The sequence below is a fragment of the Alexandromys fortis genome, unplaced genomic scaffold (assembly GCF_014885135.2).
Source record: "Alexandromys fortis isolate MF-2015 unplaced genomic scaffold, M_Fortis_MF-2015_v1.1 scaffold_103, whole genome shotgun sequence".
Lineage (NCBI taxonomy): Eukaryota > Metazoa > Chordata > Mammalia > Rodentia > Cricetidae > Alexandromys > Alexandromys fortis.
In genome coordinates this window covers 283426-311151 of record NW_026067978.1, presented here as the reverse complement: position 1 = coordinate 311151, position 27726 = coordinate 283426, and the positions used below count along the sequence as shown (strand labels likewise).

Below are 27726 nucleotides of genomic sequence, written 5' to 3'. Positions count from 1 at the left end.
ACCAGATCTCATTACAGATGGTTGTGAGCCATCATGTGGTTGCTGGGAATTGAACTCATGACCTCTGGAAGAGCAGTCAGTGCTCTTAACCTCTGAGCCATCTCTCCAGCCCAGCTCCCCACATTCTTGCAAGCATTCCTGGATGCCACACTCTGAACCTCCAGGCAAGGAGGAACCTCATTCTTGCCCCCAGAAGGGTACAACTCGGTAAAGGACTTTTGGGTCTCAGCTAGAAGTGGGTGGAGGACACAGTCTGAGGCTCCATCACCCCCTTTCCCACTGTCCTGTGTTGGGGTCAGGCCAGGTGGCTTCTCTGTAACCAAGGCTCAGGTCCCCCATAAGGTTTGGGCTAGGTGTGGGGACACCCCCAGTCTCAGTTTCCCCTTACCAGGCTTTCCTGCAGGTGGTCGGATCCTGACTCTCCTTTCTCTCCCTTGGGACCATCAGCACCCTAGGGCAAAGTGGCCTGTGAGCTTTTAAGGTCACCTCCCGCCCACTGTGCTCAGCTGCTGCCTTCCCCACCACAGCAGTGATGAGTTGACCTCTACGGTTTAAACCAGTTTTCCCCAAATCACGCACTCTGAGTAGGGAGTGGAGTTGTATGTCAAAGGCACAGACAAACTATCTCATGGTGCAGAGGCTGAGGGTTCAAATCCCAGTGCCACCTCTGGCTGAGTCATCTTCGGGCTCACAGCAATGGCTGTGAGGTAATGGGTCCCTAGAGGCTGCTAGCACCCTGGAGCTGTTCTAATATGGCCTCAGGAGCACTAGAAATGCTAATGACCGTGACCGGTGTTTACTGCCAGCTGCAGATCTTGGTCCTGTCCAGCTCATGCTGCCACTAGGACTGGAAAGTTGTTACTCCACGTCAGCAGTGAGGAAACCGAGACCTTGGGAGATTCAGTTGCTGGACTCCAGGGCAGGGCAGGGAGGTGGGCCAGCTCGGGCCACTTAGCCACTCAGCTAAGTGGTTTCTGCCTGGTTGGGTCTCCCTGCCTCCCCTGCAGGACTTCCGTGGGGATGTGAAAGTCCTTCTGCAGCTGAGGTTGTATAGGCTGCAGGACATCCATGTGAGGAGCCCCCCCCCCCACCTTGCCAACATCAGCAAGTCCCCAGGGTAAGACCCAGTCCAGCCACCTACCGGAAGGCCTGACAGGCCCATCTCGCCTGTTTCGCCTTTGGGCCCAGCTGGCCCTGGCTCTCCTGGGTCTCCTTTGGGTCCTTTGGGACCCTGAAAGCCACCAGAAAAAGGAATCAGTGGAGATTGGTGGGCATTCTCCTCTCCCCTGACCCCTGTGAACCCCTCAGCTTAACAAGTTTGACTATATATCACACCTTGTTTGTTAATTTATTAATTTGTTCATTTGTTCATTCATTCACTCACTCATTTATTTCTATCCCTTCCTGTCTCCACTCTCTCTTTTTGACTATGAAGCCAAGGATGACCTCGAGTTCCTGCTTCTTCGACTTTGTGTGTGTTTTGTGTGTGTGTCCCTGCACACCTAGCCTTACATTATACTTCTTGCACGTAAGTCTCCACCTCTAGCCCAAGTAGCTGGGAACATTGGTTGAGTGCAATAGGGGAGCCATATGGACACCTTACCCCATAGGGACAGCCATATGGATGCTTGGGGTACCTTATGATGTAGGGGTGGATGGGAAGCAGATAGGATTGGTGTGTTATCTCTGGACACTCTGGAGGTCAACTATTATTTTTTCATTTATTCCTACTTTATGTGTATGGATGTTTTTATATACATGTCTATGCAGCACATGAGTACAGTGCCTACAGGAGCCAGAAGAGAATTGGATGCTCTGGGACTGGAGTTACAGACGGTTGTGAGCCTCCAAGTGAGTGTTGGGAATCAAACCCAGATCCTCTGAAAAGCAGCAAGAGCTCTTAACCACCAAACTGTCTCTTCAGCTCCACTTTTTTTTTTTTCTACAACAGAGTTTCTCTGTGTAGCCTTGACTGTCTTGGAACTCACTCTGTAGGCCAGACTGGCCTTGAACTCACAGAGATCCACTTGCCTCTGCTTCTGGGATTAAAGTACTGGGATTAAAGGCGTGTGTTACTGTGCCTGGTTACTAGCCCCATGTATGTATGCAGGTATGTAGTGGTGCTGGGACTTGAACTCATGGCCTCATGAATGCTAGGCAAGTGCTCTACTGCTGAGCTCCAGCCCTCATGAGGCCAACTCTCTGCTCATGTGTCAGGAGCTTTGAGTGACAGCGTTCCTTCAATTGGTTCACTCAACCAATTATGACCTGTCCAAGATGTTTCTCCTATCAGGGACCCAACAGTAAAGATAAATCCAAGTGCACTGAGTAACAACTGGGGAGATGCTCACTGGTGTCTACATAGTAACACACACACACACACACACACACACACACACACACACACACACACACACACGAGATACCCAGTACAACATTGACGTAGAAATGAAAGGCTCAGAGACCTTCTCGCCATCAATTCCTGGGGCACCAGGCAATCCAAGTTCACCCTAGAAAGGAACAAATGACAAAAGGAATTGTGCTTTCCTCAGCAGCCAGTGGGTTAGTGGTCCAAGGTGGGAATTGTTGTCTCCCTGATCAGCTCACAGCCCCGGCGTCGGGTCTCTGCCAATGGGCTTCAGTGCCCACTGTTTCCCTCTGTGTATTCAGCCTGAAGGACAGCTGGAGCTGGTGGCTGTCCCTGCCAGCTGGAGTGATTAAGATTAGGACTGCAGGGTTTAGTGACTTGTTCTAGTCATGGAGTCCAGGGATACTAGTGTCAGAGCCAGACCCTGCCCACCCTGGGTTCTGTGTCTTGAGACACGGAGTGATGAACAGGGACAAGCCACAGAATGGTTGTGTACATCCTGAGCCACTGTCTGTCCCAAGGGGTCCATTCTTCAGTTTTAGGCTCTCTCCTCAAGCGCTAGGGTCTAAAAAAGGGATGTGATTTAGGAAGGGGCAGGACCCCTTTCTCTGAGTCCCATAAGCCAGGTTAGTACAGCAGGAGAAAATTAGGGGTGCGTTTATCAGAAAGGAGAGGGCAGGTGGGACTTATAGATGAATATTTGGGGGTCTCATGAATGCAGCCAAACTGACCTTGGGTCCAGGGATCCCTGGTGGCCCTGGAGCTCCTTGTGGCCCAGGAGGACCCTGTGCACAAAAGATAAAGCCAGTTATGATTAGACTCCACTGCCCACCAAGACTTACCTCCTCAGGTCAGCTCGCCAGCATCTTACTTCCTACCCAGTCAAATTGGCTCTTACAACATGCAGCTTGGTTTGTCCTTCAAGTCTACAGAGGGGCCAGTAAGAGGGTACTGGCCATTGGAGGAGATGCTGGTGCTCATGGCTGGAGCCCCCTCTGTCCTCAGAGAAGCTCTCCTCAACATGACTTTCTTTATAACATTCTCCTGCTTAAGATTTTGCAGTGACTCCCCTTGTCCCTCAAAAGAAGCTTAAGTCTCTTTCTAGCTTTCAAGACAGGTCAAATATGCAACATGAAATGGCTTGGTCCTGCCGGCTCTGCCGGTCCTGTGACCTCCCTGACCATCTGGATCTGTTTGTCTGCTATCCCAGAAGTCCCCCAGCCACACAGTAGAGGATGGGTCCACACTGTCTCAAGCGCTGACCTCATCCTAAGCTCTTACACCAACACACTTAGATGTCTGACTTATGCCCGCACCCAGAGGTCACATCTTGCCCAGCTCCTTTGATGCTGTTTCAAGTTCTCCTCTTTCCAGCTGGCCCCCTTCCTGCTGCTGTCCCACTGTGTTGTCTCTGGGCTTATTTCCTCCACCCTTCCCACTTTGTTTAGGTCCAGGCTCAGTACCCACCTCCACAGTGAGCTCCATGCTTCAAGCTCTCCCCATAACAATGTTCACACACTTACACAACTCCATCTGGTCATTCCCAAGACACTGGGAGTTTGACACCCTCACACTCAAGAACCAGTTAGAGCATCCACTGCCCATGACATTGAGTCCTCCTCCCACTGTGGTACCCACACCTCCTGACTCCCTGTACTCATAAGGATTCTACCATATGTTTCCCATAAAGCCTGGGATAAACTATACAACTATCACACCATTTCACACCATGCCACGCCACGCCACACCACACCACACCATGCAGGCCAGTGAGGGTCATAGTTACCATCAACTTGTACTTCCCAGAGGCCTGTGGAAGGTAACTGGAATTGATGCTTAGGCAGGGTCAGGCATTAATACCCACTTCAGTCTCTGATAACTACCTCACTCTATTGTATATCTCTCTCTGAACCCAAGAGCAGTTGGCACCCATCTCTTTTCGGATTGATGCCCAGAGACCACATAGGTTCCAAAGCCCCTTGGTCAAGCTTGTCCTTTTTGTCCCCAATGGTAATTATGAGAAGCCCAAGCTCTCCTGACAGTGGTGCCTGGGGAGTCCCCAGAGGCACAGGTGGGTTTGGTGAGAGTGCTTTCCTTTTTTGCCTTGGCCTGTGGGAAGCTCAGGGCTCCTGGAGTCACATTCACAGAAAGTCTCTCAGCATTGTGTGGATCTCCACACAGGACCAATTTTCATATTAGGTGCCTGATGAAACCCAGGTCTCTGTGCTGAACTGTCCTTGGTCCCATAGGTAAGTCACAGTGAGCCATTGCTCCCTCAGCAATGGACACAAGAGTGCATCCAGGGCCCACCAGGAACACGCTTACCTTCAGGGCATCTAAGATCCTGCCGTCGTAGTCGATCACCACCGTATCACCTTGCTCTCCCTTGAGGCCTGGGTGACCCTGAGGCAGAGAGGAAGAGCTGCATCATGGGGGACCTAGCAGCTGTCTCCATCACACCCAGAGACGAAGAGCCCAAGGGCTGTCACCTAGGCCACAGGCATGCCTGTGCACCACGGTCACCATAGCGTACTGTCCACTCATTAAAGGCCACATGGGGGAAGTGGCAGGGATCCTGGGGCCAACTGAAGAGCATGCTGCCACCTGGTCTGGGTTACCCATGATTCACCTTTGTGTGGATATTCAGATCCAGTGATGTTTAGTTCTCCGGGAAAATAAAAATCCCAATACTACTTATTTTATTTTACTTTTTTTGGGACAGGGTCTCACTGTGTATCCCTATCTATCTTGGAGCTTGCTATGTAGACCCTGCTGGCCTCTAGCTCAGAGATCTCCCTTCCTCTCAAGTGCTGGGATAAAAGGTGTACACCGCTATGTCCAGTTTGTGTGTGTGTTAGACAGGATTGTTAGGCCAGGCTAGCCTCAAACTTAGTTTAGGATGGCCTTGAACTTCTGATTTTTTTTTTTTGTCTCCACCTTCCAAGTGCTGAGACTACGGACGACAGGTGTGCACTCCCGTGCCTGGTTTGTGCAGTGTTGGGGGCTGAACCTAAACCTGAGCTCAGGGCTTCATGAGAAGCACTCCAGGGTCTGAGCTATCTCAGCAGCCTAGAAAGCCTTACTTTGATGGGGAGACTTTTAAAAATATGTAAATAAAACAACCCCAATCACTTCTTCTAAGACACCGTGTTGACCAGTGGAGGCTGGTTCCGCCTTATTGACTGAGTCAGGGACTCTCAATTCAATCTAGAGCTGCTGTTATGGCTGGTCTTGGAGACCAGCTCGATCTGGGGATCCCGTCTCCACCTTTCATTGAATTGTGTGTTGGCCACCATGCCCATCCACTTGGTTGTCATGCTTGCTTGGTAAGTGCTTTTGCTGAGCCATTTCCCCAGCTCCTGGAGGACAGGGGGTGTGATGGTCTGGGAAAACACAGCCAGGGAAGGGATGCTATAGCATCAGCATAAAGACATTGTCCACACCATGCAGGACAGTTATCCAGGGGATGCAAGGAACATGAGAAAGGAGAGGGCCCCTCACTTTTCCTGGCTTCCATTCTGATCTGTCGCTGGCTGACATCTGGGCGTTTTCATAGCAGACAAGGCCATCTGCAAAAGGAGCTGTGCTCTGTCTGAGAAATGCCACAGACCAGATTGCTAAAAAGACTGCGAATGAACTATACCTCAAGTCCAACCTCCTTGTGCCATATGTCTAAGAAGTCCTATGATCTATGATCTCTCCTGACTGCCTTCTCCAGCTGCAAGCCTTCAGTGTACAAAAAGAAAAGGTCTCTTCAAAATATTCCAGCACATGGTTTTCCTAATGTCCTAGTTTAGTCCTAGATTAAGTAGCTTTAAAATGCCAGATCACATTATAGCTGACCCACTTAGGTGTGTTCCTCTCTAATGCCTGCACTTGGTTCTCTTCTAGTACGTATCTTTCTGCTTCATAGACAAACTCACTAACTTTGCTTGGCTCTCGGGGCTGGAGAGATGGCTCTTGCAGAAGACCTGAGTTTGGTTCTCAGCACCCACATAAGGCTGCTCACAACCACCTGTAACTCCAGCTCCAAGGGATGTGATGCCCTCTTCTGGTCTCTGAAGTCAATGCACTCACAGGCACAAACCCCGACACAGGTACATGGATACATACACAATTAAAAAATATCATCGTAGTGAATGTCAAGGTCCAGGGTGTACCTGAGTAGAGTCCCTCAGGCTCTGAGGGGGCTCCTTAGGCTAGACTGATGGCAGCATTGAGTTATATTTCCAGGTGCTGGTGACACATGAGTTGGTTACAAAAGATCTGGGGTCAGGGGCTGGAGAGATGGTTCAGCAGTTAAGAGCATTTGCTGTTCTTTTTTTTTTTTTTAATATTTATTTATTTATTATGTATACAATATTCGGTCTGTGTGTATGCCTGCAGGCCAGAAGAGGGCACCAGACCCCATTACAGATGGTTGTGAGCCACTATGTGGTTGCTGGGAATTGAACTCAGGACCTTTGGAAGAGAAGACAATGCTCTTAACCTCTGAGCCATCTCTCCAGCCCGAGCATTTGCTTTTCTTGCAGACTTGGAAAAGCAAGGCCGCCCCAAAGCAGACAAAATCATGCCTAGTGATAAATGGAAGACCAATGTTTGAATATGCAAAGAAGATTCTAGAGGAGTATACAGCTGCCTGGGAAGGGAGAGAGAGCTCTTACTTAACAACAAGTGAGATTCTTCCCTTTATATACCCATATTTTAATTTTCACTGTAGGCATGTGTTATGAAAAATTGTACAATCACTAAAATTTTAAGAAACAAGATGCCTTGGGCTTATTGCTTCACCAATCCTTTGGGACCCTGTTGAGGACAAAGGACTTCTGAAGCTACTGGGACTTTGGATCCAACTGGTGTGACCAGAAGGAATGTTACTTACCCGGGGCCCTGTGGTTCCGTCTGTGCCTGGGTGGCCCGGCTCCCCCTGTGGAGACACATGGATGCCTACTGGTGTGTGAGATTCTTATATCCTATCTCACCTCTGGCCCCTTCTTTCCCAAGGAGTCCAGGGCCCATATGCTGGGGCCTCATAGCCTGCATTATAAGAATATCCTTCCACACTGAGAAGTAGTGGAGATTGTGAGGCCCAGGAGCCCAAGACTACATGATAGCTGACCCCAGAGCTAGGCCTGAATGAGGCCTTGTCATTGGCTCTGAATCATAGGCCACTCTCCCTCAGACCACCCTACTTGTGAGTCATAGGGAACCCCTGGCCCAGGGCCTCTGGGACTTGCTTTTTAAAAGTGTAGATTAAGGGGAGATCACATCGTCCCCTGGTGACTGGATGAGAGTGTCAATGGCCCTTCAGGTCCTGGGCAGAGGGCACTGTGATATTATCACCTTCAGTCCTGGGGCACCGTCCACTCCATTCTCTCCTTGGGGCCCCACATCCCCTGGCTCACCCTGAAATGGAGAAATTATCAGTGAAAGCAGGCAGAGGCCTGGGGCCCCTGGACCTTGTGCTGGGGCATCTGGTGAATGTGGTCCTTCTGTGCTAGGGGTTGGAGCTCAAAGCACTATCTAGCCAGAGGGATTTAGGACCACGACCATCCCCTTCACATCTGGATCTTGGGGTATCTCAAGAGACTTTGTGTGTGTTCGTGTGTACAGATGCACATGTATGTGAATGCACATTTATGTGTGGAAGTCAGGAAACTCTGAGTGTCACTCCTTAAACACCACCCATTGTTTCTTGGCTTTTGTTTTTGACATAAGATGTATCTCCCTGACCTGGAACTTGCCACATAGGTAAACGTGGCAGCCAGTGAACCCCAGGGAACTGTGGGTCTACCTCCTCAGTGCTGGGGAGCTGCCATGCTTGCTTTCTTAAATAAGTAAATTTACTTTTTAAATTTAGCTTTTGAGACAGCTCTGGCTGTCCTGGAACTCTCAGAGATCCACCTGCCTCTGCCTTTGGAGCGCTGGGGTTTAATGAATGTACCATGACACCTAGCCTCCCTTTAAAAATGTGGGTTCTGGGGATCAAATTCACATCCTTGTGCTTTCAAAGCAGGGATTTTACTGATAGCCATCTCTTCCGTCTTCTTTTCTTTTCTTTCTTTTTTTTTTTTTTTTTGAGTTAGAGTCTCACTTTGTAGCCCAGGCTAGCCTCTAACTCAGATCCTCCTGCCTCAGCTTTCTGAGTGCTGAGATTATGGGTGTGTACCACCATGCTTGGTCCAAGAGACATTTTGGAGACATGCTGGCTAGGGCTTGGTGGCAGTGACAAAGGGTTTGGGGAGCAAGGTGTGAAGAAAACATCCTGTTCCCAGCTTGGCACTAGGCATGGGGTGGAGGGACTAAGGTGGGGACCAAGAGGACTTAGGATAAGGGGAGACAGATGGTCTAAATGAGAAGCCAAGCTGCTGGCTAGGTGTCCAGGGTGCCCATGGCTTCCTCCCTCTGGCCTGCCCTGGGAATTGGCCCATAGCCCCATAGGGTGAAAGTGCCAGGATAGGGGCATCTCTAGGTAGATGGCAACTTTGGAGGGTGGGGGGTGGCAAACTTTGAGGAAAAGGGTTGTATACTCACCTTGGGCCCTGGGGGTCCAGGGAGTCCTGGCTGGCTGGGCATCCCATCATCCCCCTGAGAAGATAACAGGTGAAGTCTTCACACATGAACACTTTGACCACATCTTTGAGTGGTTCAGCTAGCCCCTACCTGCTCTAGACTCACTGCACACCTGTCTGGTCCAGCCACTAGTGGCAGGTACTGCCCACACTTAACCCTCTATGGTAGGGTCAGGTCAGAACCATGTCAGTCCCTAAAAGCAGCCTAGAACCAGCTTCAGGAGGTTTCGGCAGACATGGTATGAACGAGCGAAAGGAAACAAATTCATTCATTTGCCAAGCAGCTGGTGAGCATCCCTTAGGGACCAGAGCACACATAGTCTCTGATCCGTGAACACGCGAAGTGCTTAAGTGATGGAAGGAGACTGTGGGAAAGGCACATGGAGAGGGACCTGGGCACAGCCTTCTGGAGCATGGGGCGGTTTTGCTGAGACTTGGATGGGAAGAGGTAGCCAGCTTGTCACAAAGTGGAGAACATTCCAGGTCAGTGCTTGGTTCTCAAACTTATATGTTCAGGGATCCAGAAGGCTGACTAAATAGACCCCAACCCTAATCCAAAGTCTCAGATGGATCTAGGGTCAGCCTGGAGTTTGCTTTCCTTCTCCCTTCCCTTCCCTTCCCTTCCCTTCCCTTCCCTTCCCTTCCCTTCCCTTCCCTTCCCTTCCCTTCCCTTCCCTTCCCTCCCCTCCCCTCCCCTCCCCTCCCCTCCCCTCCCCTCCCTTACCCTCCCCTTCCCTTCTCTTGTCTTTTTCCCACTTCCCCTTTCCCTTCTTCTGTTACAGGGTCTCGTGTAGCCCAGGCCGGCCTTGAGTTCACTATGTAGCCAAGGATGATTCTCCTGCCTCCACTTGAAAAGTGCTAGGATTACAGGTGTGCATCACCACATCTAGCTTATGCTGTGCTGTGGGTCAGACATAGCTTTGTGCTATGTGGGCATTCTGCCACCTAAGCTATTTCCCTAGCAACCAGCATTTGCATTGCTGACAAGGCCCGAAGTGATGGTGGGACCAGCACCGCACTTGAGGAACTATGTTCAAGTCCTAAAGAGGATGTGGTTGTGATGAAGGGTAAGAGTGAGTGAGTGAATGAATGAGACACGAGACAGGGCCTCACCACACCGAGAACTTGGGTCTGGGGAAGAGAAGGACCCCTTTCCTGTGGGGAAGCCCTGTCTCGTTCTTGTCTCCAGCCTGGCCCTTCTTTCTAGCCACAGGGTCTTCTCACCTTCTTTCCAGGAGTACCTGACACTCCCTGAAGACACAAAATGAGGGTGCAGGGAGGGGTCCGTGCTATTGGAGAGTGGTCTGCACACCAGAATTCTGTCCCTTCTGGTGCAAGTGGCACCAATGACCTACGGCCCGTGTTTGTCCGGGGCTCCTGGACTCGTTAGACAGATGAGGTGGGGAGCCAGCCAGGCTTAGATTCCTGTGCTGAGTGAGCTTGGGGAAGTCACTGTTCTTTAAGATGGGGAGGGGACACCCCCAGCTCCAGATGGATGTTGGGGTATAGCAGGCCAGCTCACTGCAGGCCTTTCTCCATCCTCTGTCTGAGTGCCCTGCATCCTGCACAGAGTCTTCAGGTTCCTTCCTACTCCAAGCACTGCCCAAGCCCAAAGAGGAGACCCTGGCACGGGGAGGGACTTCAGAAGTGAATGTGGCTGAAGACCTCTGACCACGCGAAAACCTGTAAAGCTACCCTCGCTACAGCCAAGAAGCAAGCCAAGAAGAGAGGCCCGGCAGTGGGGGATGGAGCGTGAACGTGCACAAGACAGAGAGTACTAGGAAGTACTAGTTAGGACAAGAGAGTGAGCAAGCTAGGAAAGGTCACGAACTTTTCTAGTGCCAGCATGAGAACGCCAAGTGCTAGAAGCTTTTGTCCAGACTGAGCTGTGGAAAAGAAGCTACTAAGGCAGTATGGCGATCAGTGACTGCCAGGGGCCGGGGAAGAGGATGGGTGAAGAGGTGAACGTAGGGTTTTGTATGTGTGTCTGTGTGCGTGTGTGTGTTCATGTGTGGTGTGTGTACATGTGTGCACACACAGATAATAAAGTTGAAAACAACAACAACAACAACAACAATAACAAAAAACCAAAACCAGAACTAGGCAGCAGTAGCTCACACCTTTAATCCTAGCACTCAGGAGCTAGAGGCAGGTGGATCTATGTGAGTTCAAGGTCAGCCTGGTCTACAGAGTGAGTTCCAGGACAGCCAGAGCTCATCTGAGAAACTCTGTCTCGAAACACCACCACCACCACCACCACCAAAGTCAACCAATAAAACAAACAAACCCACAAACAAAACAACCTCCCCAAACCAGAAACAACAACAAACTCAAACAGCCAAGGTGTCTCATGATTCAACCTCACAGTCTGATGCGAGGTCCAGGCAGGAAAGGTCTGCCATGCCCCCATTTAACTGTGAGTAAACTGAGCCTTAACACTCAGTGACCTGCTTCTCCTTTGAACTGAGTCTCCTGACCTCACCCCTTCAGTGTCACTGGGGGAAGTTGGGAGAAGAAGGTGGGGAGTGAGGCCAAGGGGAAGGAGGGGCACCGAGTACCCACCTTTGGTCCTGGAGGTCCCATGGGGCCCTGGAAGAAAAGAAAAGAGGTGTTAGATGGGGGGTGGAGGCAAGGAGGTCAGGGCTTGAGTTCAAGGTCATCCTTGGCTACATAGTGAATTTGAGTCCAGTCTGGCAGGGCAGACTAGAGATAGGCAGGAAAACTAAACTGAATGCAGGGAGAAAGACGACGGAGTCAGGAAGATGCCACGTAGCTACTGAAGGAGAAAGACACTGGAACCTTACTGATAGGCCACAGCCTTGTGGTGATACACAGATTAATAGAAATGGGTTGATTTAAGATATAAGAGCTAGTAGGAATATGCCTAAGCCGTTGGCCAAGCAGTGTTGTAATTAATGTAGTTTCTGTGTGATTATTCAGGTGGCAGGGAAACTAAAGTGCAGTCTCTGACTACAAACATAAAATAATAAGATGATAATAATAAATGAAATAAAAAAGAAAACCCAAACCCAAACAGCAAAACATCCCCACCCCCACCCCCCCAAAAAAAAAACAAAAGAAGAAAGGGAACAAAATTCTGACACATGCCAAAACTGGATACACTTGAAGGAAACTGTGCTAAATGTGGGGGAAAAGCCATCCTCAAAGTTCTTCGTGAGGCCTGGAGAGGTAGCTCAGTGGTTAAGAACACTGAGCCTTCCAGGTGCTCCTGGGTCTGTCTTGTCATTTTCCTTTTATCAGGGGTGACAGCACATCCCAGAGGAAGAGGCAGGCGTCATGAGAAGTAGAGATGCTCAGCCAACTTCTCGGACAGATGGAGCAGTGGCTGTGTCAGGGCTCCAAAGCTAGCAGGTGATTTGTAGACTCTCGCCCAGGAAGGAACTCTGTCCAGGCTGGGGACAGCCCGTCCACATCCCCATTGCCGGCAGAAGGATGGGCACACAAGCATGTACACCTACAGAATCCTGGTGTGTGTTATAGAGTCAGAGTCACCATGAGGCACACACCCCGGTGTGTCTGTGAGGACATTTCCAGAAAGATTCAACTGAACAGGGATGGTGCACTAAAAATGGGCTACATCGTCCCATGACCTGGGGTCCTGGACTGAATAACAGGAGAAGGTGGTTGAGCACCCATTCATAACTCTGCCTCCTGACTATAGACACACTGTGGCTGGCTGCCTCATGCTCGAGCCACCACGCTTCCCCACCATGATGACCTGTACCTTGAGCAAAAATCAGTCTTTTTTACTTGACGTCTCCTTTGCCAAGTACTTTGTCACAGCAATGAGGAAAGCAGCTCTTACAGAGGGAAAGAGACTTCCATCTCCCGGAGCCGCATCCCCGCACTCTAGCCTTGCAAACACCCCAGACACTCACCATCTCGCCATCTTGTCCAGGCTCTCCTTTGGGACCCTAAGGAGGTATGAGACAATAGCAGTGAGCGATCCAAGGGTATCACATTAACTGAGCCTGAATCTCAGGACATGGGCAAGGGCTCTCAGCAGAGCAACCAAATTCACCTTCTTTCAACCCCGAGAAGTGGTTGTAATTGTCCCCACTTCACAGATGAGAAGTTTGAGGCTTTGGGAGTTAGGCACCTAACGTGACAGTGGATGGATGAGCCAATTGAGATGACCTGCCCCAACAGGAGCTCCTGGTGGCAGTCTAGTAGAGATTCTGCACCGGATGGAAGGACAGATTGGAGTCTCTGGGCTAGGATGACAGAACTATTTTCTGTGGACTAGCCTCACATGGCCTTGGGTAGAAACTGAGGCTCATTAGTAGTGAGGAAGAGGGAGCAGGGAGAGGAACAGGGGTTGGTGGAGAATTGCAGATAAAGGGCTCGCCTGTGGGTTTCTGGGCCAGAGGTGGGATGGGAATTTAGGCTGAGCATGCAACTCAAGGTTAGAGGCCATGGGTCTTCCAGAGTTAGACTTGGGCTTGGGGTCAGGTTCAGGGGTAGAGTGTGGATAATAGTCTGAGCTGAGGCATGGGACAGGATTTGAGGTTAAGGTCCTGATTAGCACTGATTAGGAAGCAGGTCTGTGTCAGATTTAAGCATTGGTTGGTGTGAGGTCTGATATGGGCTGTGGATGGGCTTTGGGGTTAGAGTTGGGTCTAGGCTGAGTGTGTGCATTGGGTAATGGTTGGTGTTAGGCCTACTAGGAATAATGCTGGTTTGGAGTTGGTTCTGAGGATGAGGGTTCAGAGTGTGTGCCAATATAGGACCAAGTCTTGGGGGCCCCAGTTCTGTGCCTTCTCTTACCGCTGGGCCTTGAGCTCCTCTGGGGCCATCTTTCCCAGTGTCACCAGGAGGACCCCGGGCCCCAGGTGGTCCAGGGGGCCCAGGTGGTCCTGCGGCTCCATCTTGCCCTTGGGCTCCCTGAAAGACATATGGTTTGACTTGACACAGAGGGCGAGGGTGACCGTGAGGGGTTCCAACTTCCAGAAAAGTTTTCTCAGTTGGGCAAGCCCCATGCTTTCCTTTTTCTTAGCCCTTGAGGTGGGCACAAAGCTTAGATATTGGGCTCTGGCTGCTTTTTGGTAGCTGCAGAAGGGGACCTTGGTGGACCTTGCTGCCACCTTCTCAATATCTGAAGCCTGGATCTGTTGTCAAAATGACGTACATGGGGTGGGTGAGACAGAGTGTCTCCTGAAAGAACGTCCTGGTTGATCCTTTCTTGCTGCATTAAAAGTGGCAGACATGCACGGGTGGGCATGTATTTTATGCCCTCACACAACTGCATGTGGATACCTGCAGTCGCTTTCTTTGCCCGACACGGAAGCTCTCAAAATATCCTCCCACAGGTGAGAGGCTGAGCCACGGGTCATATCATGGCAGGCCACTCAGCAGTAAACAAAAAACAGGAACAGGCAATGACGGGGCACACAGACTTATGTCACACAAAATCTCTGACTCTCTACTCTACGTTAGTACCAGGTCAGACCTCAGGCATGCTGAACCCCGACTACATGGCCTGTACTGCAAGAAAGAAGCCCACAGTGATGGGTCATGGTGCAGTAGTTCCTGACAACCAAGAAAGGAAGAAGCCTTCCTATAGAGTGTAGACGGTCTAATGCAGCCTCTATGACCAGCTGGCCAGGGCCAAGCCATCTCCCATCATGCAGATGAAGTGATGGGGGCCCAGGGGCAGTAATCATTTACTTAGGGCTACTGAACTAAGAAAAACCGAGCCTTCTTTTGCCAGGGCAACTGGTCTTTAAAAAATTATTTAATTTTTTTTTCCAGACAGGGTTTCTCTGTGTAGCCCTGGCTGTCCAGGAACTCACAGAGATACACCTGCCTATGCCTCCTGGGTGCCAGGATTAAAGGCATGTACCGCCAAGCCCAGCTTTATTTTTAGGTTTTCAAAAACAATTTTAAATTTTCATTTATTTAATTTATGATTATGGGTGTTTTTCTTTTTCCTGCATGTATGCCTATGCACCACGTATGCCCGGTGCCCATGGAGGTCAGGAGGGAGCATTAGAAGTCCTGGAATTAAGGATGATTGTGAACAGCATGTGGGTGCTGGGAATCTAACCTGGGTCCTCTGCAAAAGGAGCCAGTGCTCTTAACCAATCAGTAGTCATCTTTCCAGCTTCTAATCTTAGTTTTTTCTCATTGTGTGTGTGTGTTTGCACATACATGGGCACACATATGTATGCATGCACATGTGTAGTGTGGAGTCCTGAGGTCGATGTCAGGAATCATCCACCGTATTCACGGAGGCAGGGTCTCTCGGTCAGAGCCAGAGCTGGGTAGATGAGGCTCGTCTTGCTAGCCAGCTTGCCCTGGGGATCTTGTCTGCCTTTTGAAGCTGGAATTACAGGCGGACTGCCACACCCACTGGGCCCTTTGCTTCAGTTCTGGGGATTCAAACCTCGTGCTGAAACTGCAACTGGTCTTTTTCAGATATTCTTTTCAGCCTGTGTCTCCTCCCCTTGCCAGGAAAGAGATCACCTCTCTCTAGCAAACTACACTCCACACACATATCCCTCAATTTTCTCAACGAATGGCTGGCAGTTCTCTATGGCCCCCGCTCAGATTTCCTGCTCAGTATGGCATGGCCAGGGCCCTGATCAAAGAGTTCTAAGTTCAGACCCCAAATTAGCATTGTGATTAGGATATCCTGTCTCAGCAAAGATGAGTGGACATTCCTATTTCATTCAGTATTGAATCCAGAAGGATTCAATTCTCCCTCCTGCTGTTCATTTGCTCAGAGACTCCAGATTGGGCGCTCCTGGTTTGGATTCGAGACAGAAAGGATTTTTTGGCCCCTTATACATGTTTTTGTTTTTTGAGACAAGGTCTTACTATGTAGGCCTAGCTCTGGCTGGTTCAGAGCGTGCTTTGTAGACCAGGCTAGCCTTGAACCCACAGAGATCTGCCTGCTCTGCCTCCTGCTACTCAGAGTAAGGTATAGACCACCTTAGTTCTTCCTATAACCATTTCCCTTCTCTCTCCAGGATTGGATGACTGAGGTCTGGCCCTGAAAACACGGGGTGAGTAGGGGTTGGGGAGCACAGCAAACCGGCAAACCCTCACTCAGCTGGTCTACCTTGAGGACATGGAGGTTGTACCCACGATGATCTCTACTTATAAAGCCTGCGTTGAGCCGTGGGAAAACCATCTAGATGGCAAACAGGTAGTGTGGTCAGGAAGTAGGAGAGGATTGCAAGAATCGTAAGACAAAGAGCCAGCTACTGCAGCCCAGAGAAAGGCAGTTTGTGGCTGGGTATGCCGAATAAACCACCACCCATTTCTCCACCTGCTGTGATGGGCCAGACCAGACCAGACCAGACTAGGATGGCCTGCAGCAGGTATGACGCTGGGCCCACACTGGGTGGAGCTCCTAACAGGTGTGACAGTTGTCTTCCCGCTTCTTAGAAAGCTGCTCTCAGAAGCCTCTCTAGGAACCCACTGCCAAATTTGGGAGGAAGCCCCAGGATGCATGGGAAACCACCCGTGGCTGCTTCCCAGCTAATTGGGAACAGATACATCAACAACAACCATGTGAGGGGCGTTGTCACCTGGACCCCCAGAACACCCTGCTTGTAACCATAAGGGAGACCTTGGCTAACTCTGGGGACCCTGAGAGATAAGGATGGATTCTCCTTTCAAGTCATTACGTCTTTCTGTGGGGAGTCCACAGATGGCTGGGTCGACATAACAGGAGGCAGGGTATCCCTGGGAAGGCAAGGGGCTTGGGAAAAAATGTTCTATTTGGTGAACTCAGGACCAGAGACGGCTCCTGGTCATCGCAGACTGGACAATCCTATTAGGAAGATTAACTTCCATAAATCCCATCTGAAACCAGTATTTCCCCCCCCCCCCCAGCAGCCACAGAGTAAGGGGAATATCCTTTCTTGGACTTCAGAGAAATCTCACTGCCTCTGTGGCCCCGGTCCTGACCTCTGTCAATGGTCCAACAAGGGATAGCTCTGCCTATCAAAACTCAGCCTGATTCATCCCCCTGCCTGCTTCAGCTCTTGTTATCACAGCAGACACCCTGTGACGAGGACCCCACTGATGTCATTTTATAAAACCTGGGCTCTGAGCCTTGAAGTTGCAGAGCTGGGTCTTGCTTGCCTACCCTGACCACAAAGCCCCAGCTCGTGTGCTCTGCCCTTTCTCCCTCCCCCTCTTCTTCTGCTGTAGACAGTGTTCTCTGGGTCCAAGCAGCTCACTCATTCTCCACCCAATCCTGCCCCAAGGTACCAACCCTTCTTCCATGTGACCCAGTCTTTCTCTGGGCAGCTAATGCCTACCCCTTAGTCTCTGCAATCAGGGTACTCTGCCCAGGACATTCCAGAGATGGTGAGGACACCTTATCTAGGGTTACTTAAGTGCTCCTCCGCCAAGACCCACTTTTAGAGACCACCTAAGATTCTGCACGTTTGTGAACCAGAAGATGGTTCGTAAACAGCTGATGATCCCAGCTGTACGGAGAGGGTACAAGAGAACAGCTGGAAAGAAGATGAGGGAAATCATTAAATAGCCCTTCATAAATATACAAAGCAAATTGGAGAAAATCAAAAGAGCTACAGACGAGGCTTCAGAGGAGATGCTTGGTTATTGCCGAAAGGGCAACACCAGTAGAATGCTTACTGCAGAGATGATCAACCTGGCGGAAGAAAGAAGGAAGCTAAAGAGCAAATGAAGAGGCATTCTTCAGGCAGTTAATACCTCAACTGTCTGTGCAGGGCGGTCAAAAGAAGAGCGAAGAAGGATGGAGAGCTGGACATACAAGTATATGCAAAGAGGTCAAAGAGGCTAGACTCCATAATAAAACACATCTTGTCTACGAAGCTATCAGACGGATAACTGCCAGATATGCTCCTCAGATTCAGGTGAGTAAAGATGGGCAAGGTTATTTATTAACAGGACCAGGGGAAATAAAGCAAAGACAGAGACAATACCATGACACCCTATACAATGACCCTAAAGCTGTCAAACATAGTATACAAGAAACACTTCGACAGCCACTTGGACACCAGAGACAATGGGGAAGTATTAAATATTGACAGGAGTGAGGCAGAGGAAGCTATCAAGAGAGCGAAATTCAGGAAGTCCCCAGGAGTGGACGACAGCATGGTGGAGGAGCTGGAGGCGGCTCAGGGGCCGAGGCACTTTTCAGACTCTTCAGAGAGATTTGGGAACACAAAGAGATTCCCACCAAATGGACGGCCTCAGTTATAATTCCCACACACAAGAAGGACAAGTTGGACTGCTCAAATGACAGGGGCAGTAGTTTGTTGTGCCATAGCAACAAGATTTTCTCCTCCATTATCCTGCAAAGGACCAAGAGCAGAACAGAGGAAAGCCTAGCAGAGGCCCAGTGTGGATTCAGAGCTAACAGGAGCACAATTGATCAGATCTTCACTTTGAGGCAACTGGCAAAAAAAAAAAAAAATATGAAGAATTTGGAAAAGACTTATATGTCTGTCTGTTATATTGACTTCAGGAAGGCATTTGATAGCATCTGGAGGAAAGGACTTTGGGACACAATGAGGTTCTACAGGTACCCAGAGAAAAATCATCAGAATACTAGAAAATGCCTAAAAAGATACCTTTGAATCAGTCAAAGTCTGTGGAGAACTACGTGGTCAGTTTAAGACAATCATAGGAGTGTTGCAGGGATGCGGCCTCTCACCACTACTCTCTCATATATTCCTGGAATTAATAAGAGCAACAGCCCAGGGGCTGGAGAGATGGCTCAGAGGTTAAGAGCATTGCCTGCTCTTCCAAAGGTCATGAGTTCAATTCTCAGCAACCACATGGTGGCTCACAACCATCTGTAATGGGGTCTGGTGCCCTCTTCTGGCCTGTGGGCATACACACAGACAGAATATTGTATACATAATAAATAAATAAATATATAAAAAAAGAGCAACAGCCCAGGAGGATGAGGAGATGGCCGTGCAGATAGGTGGTGTGCGAATCAATAATTTGTGTTTTGCCGATGATACAGCACTGCTTGCTGAAAGTCCATATGAGCTGCAGGCCGTGATACCTAGAGTGGTGGAAGTCAGTGAAAACCTTCTATGAAAGCAAACATTGAGAAGACTGAGATACAATACATGGGAAGGGTGCACAAGGATTTTAACATTGCAATAAAGAATCTGAACCTCAAGCAAACAGTCAACTTTGTCTATCTGGGAGGAAACCACAGTTCAAAGGAGGGAACTACTTCAGATGTCAAGAGGTGGATAGGGACAGCGAGGGCTGCATTCCAGGCACCAGGAAAAGTTTGGTCAACAAGAGATATAACGACAACAACAAAATTAGAAGTATATGAGACTCTTGTCTTGAGCTGCCTTCTTTACAACTCCGAAACCTGGACAACGAAATGCTCCTCAGAACAGCGGCTGAATGTGTTTGAGATGGCGTGTCTCAGGAGGATTCTAGGGGTCACATGAAGAGATAGGCTGTGCAGTAATGACATTAAGAAGCATCTTCATCTACAGAAGGAAGTATACTACAGGATATGGCAGCGGCACCTGAGATTCTTCAGTCATGTTATGAGAATGAATGATGGCAGATACCCGAAGACAGCACTGCTTGGAGGAGTACAGGGGATAAGGGAAGAGGAAGACCCCAAACCGCTGGACAGACAGCATAGAGGACGACTGTGGGACCCTGGGTGTGACAATAACACAAGCATCTAGGACTGCGCAGGATAGGACAACTGGGGAACCGCCACAAATGGGCTGCCCATACATGCTCAGACATTGCTGGGGCATTGATGATGATGATGATGATGAAGATTCAGCACAAGCACTTCTTTCTAGGTTTCTGGACCCAGCGGACACAGACGGGCTGGAGGGGACACCTGTCTCCTGTCCCTATGCTGAGTGCCGCTGTCAACTACTGACATTTATGGTTATAATGAATCTTCACAGGACTCGCTTTGGGAGGGTTGGTGGTGGCAGCTGTCATCCCTCACGGCTGAAGGATCTGAAGCTCTGGGGAAAGTGACTTGTCAAGGTCATGGGTCTGGTTGTCAAGGTCATGGGTCTAGGAGGTCACAAGACTGAGCTCTGGGATCAGAACTCCAGACCTCAGGACCTTCACTTTTTCCTGAGTGCCAGCTGTCTCATGAGATGATCAGCATCTGGTTGTGACCAGGGCTATCCCTACTGCCTGGTCACCATGGTGACAAGCACAACAACCAGGACATCGGCCAGATACTGTCATCTGTGTGGGAGGGAGCAGCCTCAATCAGGGGAGGGTACCTGGGGGCTTCCACGGCGGGACAAAGGTGGAGAGGAAGGGCTGTCCTGCTCGCCTTTCTCTGGAATAAGCTGTGGTAAGCTGGGACCCCCAAGAAATGCTAGAAATGCCTTATTATAATAATGTTAAACAAACCATGTGTAGTGGATGAGGGAGGTGGTGCTCCATTCTTACCCGCGGGCCGAAGTCTCCTGGTGCACCCTGGGAACCAAACACAGGGAAATGAATGGCCACTGATTACGGTTATTTCTCCTCATTTCCTCTTGAACCTTCTCTCTGTGCTTGGCATACATTCTAATGAAACAATAGGCAGGCCTTATTTTAAACCTTCATCTCCAATGAGGCTAAGCAGTATGCCCAAGGTCACACAGCCGGCAAATTGAAGTCAGGGAGGGCCTCATGTATGGCTGCACCCCAGACATTCAAGATCCCACACACAGTGTGGCCTCTGGGACAGATGCTTGCACTGTGTCCTCTTGCAATTCCTGAGCCCTGGACTAGGGAGAGATGATAAAGCCGTGAGCTTTGACACGGTGGGTTATGCAGCAATAGATACACAGGAGCCTGTTTCTCTTTGATCTCAAAGCCCTGGAGTTGTTCCTACAGCTTTGGTGGCATCAGTCAGAATCAGCCAGGAACACAGTCACGATACCTACCCATTGCAGCAGCGTCTCATCCACCCACCAACAATGACCATTCAGACCATGACCTCATGAGACCTCCTCATAGCTCTGTGAGGCTGCCTTTATACAGAGGGCCAAACTGAGGCCCACACAGCTGAGGAAAACTACACAGCGGTGGATCTGGCCTGCTGAGAGGAGGTTCCGAGCCACCAGCTCCTGTGTCATTCCATGACGTTTTCAGCTCTGTTGGCAGCTAGGGGCACTGATTGGTTTGTCCCTGAGTGGCCACATCACCCAGGCATAGCTGTATGTGGTCTCTGAGCCCTGTTCTGGTCCCTCTTTCTTCAGATTCCACCATCATGTCCACAGAAATCTCTTCTGCTCCCTTCCAAGGAACTTGGTGGGTCCTATGTTTAATGCCAGGTGCCAAGTACCAAAGGGGCCACTGCCCAGAGCTGTCAGATTTCATGTCTAGAAGCATACAGTCCCTTCAAAGGTAGTAGCCCTTTGGAGTCTGGGCTCCATCTATTTATCAGTGGATGGGCCATCTATTTATATATCCATCTGTCTATTTCTTCATCTGCATACTAATTCATTCATCTTCCCACCCATCCACTTACTTCACGAGGGGCTGCCAAGAGAACCCTCTCCCACTTGTGTCTCTAAAGGGGTGTCTTCCCCACAGAGGACTTCATCCACCATCATCACTTACGCTCCAAGCCCTCTGGGCACCCTGCTCACTGCAGAAACTGCCTTTGTTTTGGTCTGCTGGGACACCATATACCAGATCCAACCCCACCAGCATCTGGTATTTGAGTATGTGACCCTTTTTAGAGACGGGCATTGGCATTGCTTGCTCCACTCTACAGAGGGGGCATTGGAGGCTCGGGGGCAGGGGGCTGACTTGCTCAGTTTACCACTCTGGACCCGAGGTTTGGAGTTGGCTGCTGGCATCCTTCATTAGTGCACAGTATCCAGACAGCATCCAGCTGCACTCACCTTTTCCCCTTTGGGGCCCGGAAGTCCCTGGGCAAGGAAGACAGAGAAAGAACAGGCATGAGTGAGGTGAGTCAGGCTGGCTCCACTTCTGGCTGACTCACGGCTGTGAGGGCAGGGGGACACGTGGGGCTAGCAGAGCTGCGGGCATCTGAGTGGAACACTACACAGGCCTGTCAAATTGTCCTCGCTGTCTCCTGGGTTCTCCACATCTGCCTTCAGCATGATGGAGGTCAGGGTTTGGGGGTCAGCAGCGAGGGTCCACGGGCATCCTCTGAGCAGGAAAAGGATGCATATGCTAGTTTTTCTGCCTAGAGGGCTCACATAGTCCATGCTTTGTCTCTGCTGGCGAGGAGGCCATGGTCCAGAGTTGCCTTCTAGTCTCTAGAATACTTTACTTTAAGAGCAGTGGCTCCTTGAATTTTAGGTTCCATCCATCTGTCCTTCAATAGGTCACCCACCCACCCACCCACACATTTATCCATACAGTCACTCTTTTCCTACCTCCCATTTATCCATCTTTGTACTCATCTACCTGTTTCCCCAGTAACTCATGTATCCATTCATGCATGAATGCATCCCTCCATCCATCTACCCATTTATCTATTCCACTCATCTATTAACCTTCTCATCCACTCACTTATCCATGCATTCACTCATTTGCATACTTCCCATCCATCCATCCATCCATCCATCCATCCATCCATCCACCCATCCATCATCCATCCATCCACCCATCCATCCATCTATCCATCCATCCACCTACCTACCCATCTACTCAACCCCCATCCATGCACCCATTTATCCACTTATCTACCCATCTATCCATCCTTGCAACCACCCACTCATCTGTCTACCCATCCACTAATCCATCCACCCACCTACCAGCACATCTATCTGCCTACTCGTTCACCTATACCCCATTATTTATTTAACTGTGCTTATATTTCCCTGTGCACCTTGTTCATCTGCTGAGGATACCTGTGGACCGTGGACTCCTGGCACAGGTATTGAGAACTTAATAGCCTGACGGCCATCATGGAAGTCTTGAGAATGTGTTAGACATTCTGTGTCTAGGGTCTGTTGGGATGGACTTGTAGACTTTGAGCACTGACTAAATGCTACTTATCATTCCCTAGAACTCCCTAACACCCCCTAGAAGAGGTTCTGAGAGGCAAGAAGGGGGAATAGCATCTCCATGGTTACTTAGTCAGCAGATGGTGGAGATGGATTTGAAAACACATGACAAGTGGCTTTGTCTTGCTATCCTATAGCTGCGGAGCTAACTTCTCAGTTCCCTGAAGTGTCCCATGGTCACTTTACCCCCACAGTGGCAGCCCTACCCCAGGACCATCTGGTACTGTTGTGGTGACTTACTGGCTTGCCATCCAGACCCAGAGGTCCCTGTAACATGAGAGAGAGAGAGAGCAAGTGTCACATACAGGAACATCCCTTCCACATCTTTGGACCCCAGTGCATTATATACGGTGACAAGTGACAAGAAAGCAAAGTCTGTCCTGAACCCTGAGGGCACATCCCATGTGGCCAGGGGAGGGCAGTTGTGTGTGGTCAGCCATTCAGAATCCCCTTCTCTGATAACAGAACCCCAATTCTTCTCTAAAGCCCTCTTCGTCATTAGGGGGGACTGTTGAGGGTGGGCAATGACCATGCGCTTTTACAAGGTGATAGGTGCAGGCCTGGGATGCAGGCTGAGCCATGAGCATCACGCTTGAGACTTCAAATGGTGCTCTCAAGGGGAAAAGGGTCTCTTTTCTCCCAATGGACTTGAACCAGGGTTTTTTACCCACAACTCCCCCCCCCCATGTTGCTCGAGAGAGAGAGAGAGCCACAGAAAAGAAACAGAGCTGAGAGTCCAAGAGAAAGACAGCGCTGAGGGCTTGTAGCTGCAGTGCTGCGGGGGTCCTCACACTTCTGCACACCTGGGTTTCCCTTAAGCCAATGCAACTTGAGTAGCCGTCACTTAGATTCTGCTGTGGCATGTGACAGTAACAATAAGGGCTGAGATTTCTAGACAATATTGGGGCCAGAGCTGACAGTAGGGTACCTTAGGACCACTCTGTGGTGTCTGCAGAGGGCCCCTGACCCTAAGGGAGACCCTTTGCCTGTCTATCCACCTGTTTACTGAATAGATCTCACCCTAGAAGGATTCAGCATGTGGAGATTCTGAAGACCAGGGTTGCTCGGTCACTGAAAGTCCCTGTCTTTGTCACTATGGTCCCCTCACCCCCATATGTATGTCACTTTTTTTTTTTTTTTTTTTAAGAAACGTTTCAGTTTAAATGAACTTCACCTTTGACCCCGGGATCATTGCCTGCAGCCCCACCCTTCTGAGCCTTTGTATACACTGTCCCCCTGCCTGGCTCACCCTTTTCTCTGCACATCTTTTCTTTACTTTTTTCTTTTTTCTTTTTTTTTAAACTTTATTTAACTTTATTTCATGCGCATTGGTATAACAATGTCAGATTCTTTGGAACTGGAGTTACAGACAGTTGCGAGCTGCCATGTGGGTGCTGGGAATTGAACCCAGGTCCTCTGAAGGAGCAGTCAGTGCTCTTAACCACTGAGCCATCTGACCAGCCCTCTTTACTCTTTTCTTTCGTTAAGATTTATTTATTTTATGTATATGCTATTCAATCTACATGTACACCTGCACGCCAGAAGAGGGCATCAGATCTCATTACAGATGGCTGTGAGCCACCATGTGATTGCTGGGCATTGAACTCAGGACCTCTGGAAGAGCAGTCAATGCTCTTAATGGCTGAGCCATCTCTCTAGCCTGTTTGCTTGTTTTCATTTTTTTTTGAGACAGGGTTTCCTTGTGTAGCCCTGGCTGTCCTGAAACTTGCTCTGTAAACCAGGCTGGCCTTGAACTCACAGAGATCCACCTGCCTCTGCCTCTGCCTCTTGAGTGCTGGGATTAAAGGTGTGCACCACTGCTCTCGCTAGCTTGGTTACCTTCTCCTCCATAAAATCTCCCAGGTTTTTCTACATCCTAGAGTGGGTCATCTGTTCTTGTTCCCGGCAATATAGCCTGGTGGTTTCAAGTGACACACGGCTAATGTGTGTTCTGCGTGTCTACCACAGCCAAGAAGAAAGTTTCCATTCCTGACTCTTGAGCCCGTGAGTGAGGCCTGATGTGGAACATGTGGCCAGGGGATGCTTGGGTCAAACATTGCTCATCAGAAAACCTGAGCTCTGGGCTTGACTGTAGCTCAGTTGGTAAAGTGTTTGCCCAGCATGCACAGACCTCTGGGTTCAATTCCCAGCACCACGTAAACCCCCAGGCACACCTGAAATCCCAGGCATCGGAAAGTGGAGGCAGGAGGATCTGTAAGTCTAAGGTCATCTTCAGCTTCATAATGAGTTCAAGGTCAGCCTGAGCTACACAGGACCCTGTCTCAAAATCTGAAATTTCATGTAGCAACACGAAGCCCAACCAGCGGATGCTCTCACGTGGTGAAACTTTGCTTCAAGCACACAATTATTTAACATACTTCACTAACAGCAGGCTCTGGGCATAAGGTAGATTTGACATGTCATGTCAGCCATTTTTGTTTGGACTGGGGTCCCATCCCTGTAGTAGCTCATCATACATATGCAAATACAGGTTGATTATCCTTCATCCAAAAGGCTTGGGAAACATGCATCTTGGATTTTTCATTTTTCCTTTTTGCATTTTGGAATGTTTGTATTTACATAATGAGATATCTTGGAGATAGTCCCAAGTGCAAACATGCAATGCGTTTATATTCCATTTACATATTATTTACATATCTTGAAGGTAATTTTTCATGCTATTAATAATTCTGTCTCCTAAGAACAGTGCCACACTGTAGAATTTTCCAGATGGGGCGCTATGCTGACACTCAGGAAGTTTCTGACTTGGGAGCACTTCAGATTTGCAGGTGAGGGCTGTTAACTTGTCACAGGAGGGAGGAAGGAGAAAAGGGACAGAAAATGGATGAGCCCTGGCACTTCATAGCCAAGAAGGAGCCGTGTTCAGCTTTGGGCTGGGGGTAGCAGAAATGGTTAGGGAGAGCTACCTGGGGAAAACTACTTGGGGACTAGGATCTAGTTTGGATGTGGTGAACATGAGGGGAGGGAGGCAGTGTGGGCAGAGAAGGGCCCAACTAAAGCAGGGAGTGGGTCCTGATCTTTAGGACAGAGCTGAACCAGTCATGACCTGCAGGGATGGTTCTGGGCTCATCTCTGATGAAGCCGGGGTAAGAAAGGCATCCCTAGGCCTCTGAATAAACTCCCCTCTGGGTGGGTGGTTTGGGCCTCTGAGAGACTGCCGGGTGGAGGGCGGTTAATGGGAGTCAGTGGCCACTGAGGAGCGGGGTGGTGGTGGAGGGGCTGAGAAGTAGGCAGAGGAAAGGACATCCGGCTCTGTAGTCAGAAGGACTTGCCTGACTCGATGACATGCTTGCCATGTCCCTAGTATCCTGCAGAGGATGGGGATGGGAAGGGAAGGGGAGGGCTGAATTGCTCTGAGCTGTAGAACTTCCCAGGGGGAACTATTCATTTCTCCTCTACCTTCCTCAGACAGATGCTCTATGGTCCCCTATCCCGTTGACTTGCCCATGGAGAGATTTTTGTGGTCCAGGAAAAATATTTTACTCTGTAGAGTTTCCCCAGTCTCATGGGTGCCCCTGTGCCCCATCTCAGGGCCTGGCTATTAGGCTATATGGGTTGTTTGCAAAGTAGGCCTTTCCATGGTCTGGAAAAGGGCCTAAGCCTGGCTCTGGATGAGAGAGAGAGAGAGAGAGAGAGAGAGAGAGAGAGAGAGAGAGAGAGAGAGGGGCAGGCCTCAGGGAAGGACTAGTCTGGCTAATTCCAGAATAGATCTGGCTGTTGTGTGGTCAGGCGAGTTAGTTAAGGCAGGACAAAGTCCAGGCAGACTGGAAGGACAGAACTCCAGACTGGCTGGATGCTCTAGGCAGTAGGATTAGGGGCGGGTGTCTTTCCCATCAAAGCGACCCACCCCTGTCTCAGACAATGGGGAACCGACAGCTATTCCCGCCCTTCTTGAATTTCCTGCTAGAAATACCAAGGAGTAAAGTATCCCGAGCCTTGCTCGGCCTGGGTTCAAATTCCTCCTCTGACCCACACTATCCTGCCTGTGGGAACCCCTCTCCTTCCTGATCAAAGTTGTAGGATCCACCAGAGACTTTCATCACCTCTGCCCTCCGTGAAACCCCACAGCTGTTTACAAGTCTCAGTTCTGCTTGAAGTCACTTTTCCTCCAGGAGATCAGCTGGCTCCCGGATGTTTCTGGATGTTCGAGAAGCAAATAAAACCACAGGCTGCACATGAATCGCGAGCAAAACCCCAGGCAGGCTCAATCTCCCGCCTCATTCAGTGACCGGGATGGCCCAGGCCTTGAGTTTGTATAAGGTGGGAGTCAAGCCATTCTCTTGAGTGACAAGTTCAAATTAGGTCCCAGGTCAGCAACCCAAGACAGGGAATAGCTTCAGGTTAGCTGACTCGGAATCGGGGTTTGAATTGGCCCTGGCAGCAGCAGTGCTATGTGGCTTTCTGAGTGGGTAGGCTGGATTACCTACTAACACTGCAGCCCCGGTGGCTTGGAACTCAGTATATAGACCAGGTTGGCCTCTCAAACTCACAGAGATCCACTCGCCTCTGCTTCCAAAATGCTAGGATTAAAGATGTGAGCCACAACTCCCGGCACCTTTTAAAAACATTATTTGGGGCTGAAATGATGGCTCAGTGTTTAAGAGCACATGTTGATGTTGTTGCAGGGGGCCTGGGTTTGGTTCTCAGAACCTACATAATGGTTCACAGCCCTTGGAAACCCCAGTTCCAGAGATCTGAAGCCTCTGGTCTCCACGGGCACCAAGCAGGCACATGGTCCACATGCATATAT

General features: G+C 49.8%; 1 protein-coding gene across 1 annotated transcript in view; it reads right to left on the bottom strand.

Annotated features, from left to right (window-relative positions):
- Positions 1-27726, bottom strand: part of Col23a1 (collagen type XXIII alpha 1 chain) — a 55829-nt gene that overhangs the window by 10291 nt on the left and 17812 nt on the right. Inside the window, exons 2-15 of the mRNA XM_050157775.1 lie at positions 23196-23222; positions 21822-21848; positions 20335-20400; positions 13729-13845; positions 12840-12875; positions 11503-11529; positions 8903-8956; positions 7712-7774; positions 7251-7295; positions 4694-4771; positions 3100-3153; positions 2466-2510; positions 1142-1231; positions 389-451 (exon numbers count right to left, since the gene is read on the bottom strand). Of these exons, the coding sequence (XP_050013732.1) occupies positions 389-451; positions 1142-1231; positions 2466-2510; positions 3100-3153; positions 4694-4771; positions 7251-7295; positions 7712-7774; positions 8903-8956; positions 11503-11529; positions 12840-12875; positions 13729-13845; positions 20335-20367 (705 nt within the window). The 5' untranslated portion in view covers positions 20368-20400; positions 21822-21848; positions 23196-23222. The remainder of the gene's footprint in view (positions 1-388; positions 452-1141; positions 1232-2465; positions 2511-3099; positions 3154-4693; positions 4772-7250; positions 7296-7711; positions 7775-8902; positions 8957-11502; positions 11530-12839; positions 12876-13728; positions 13846-20334; positions 20401-21821; positions 21849-23195; positions 23223-27726) is intronic.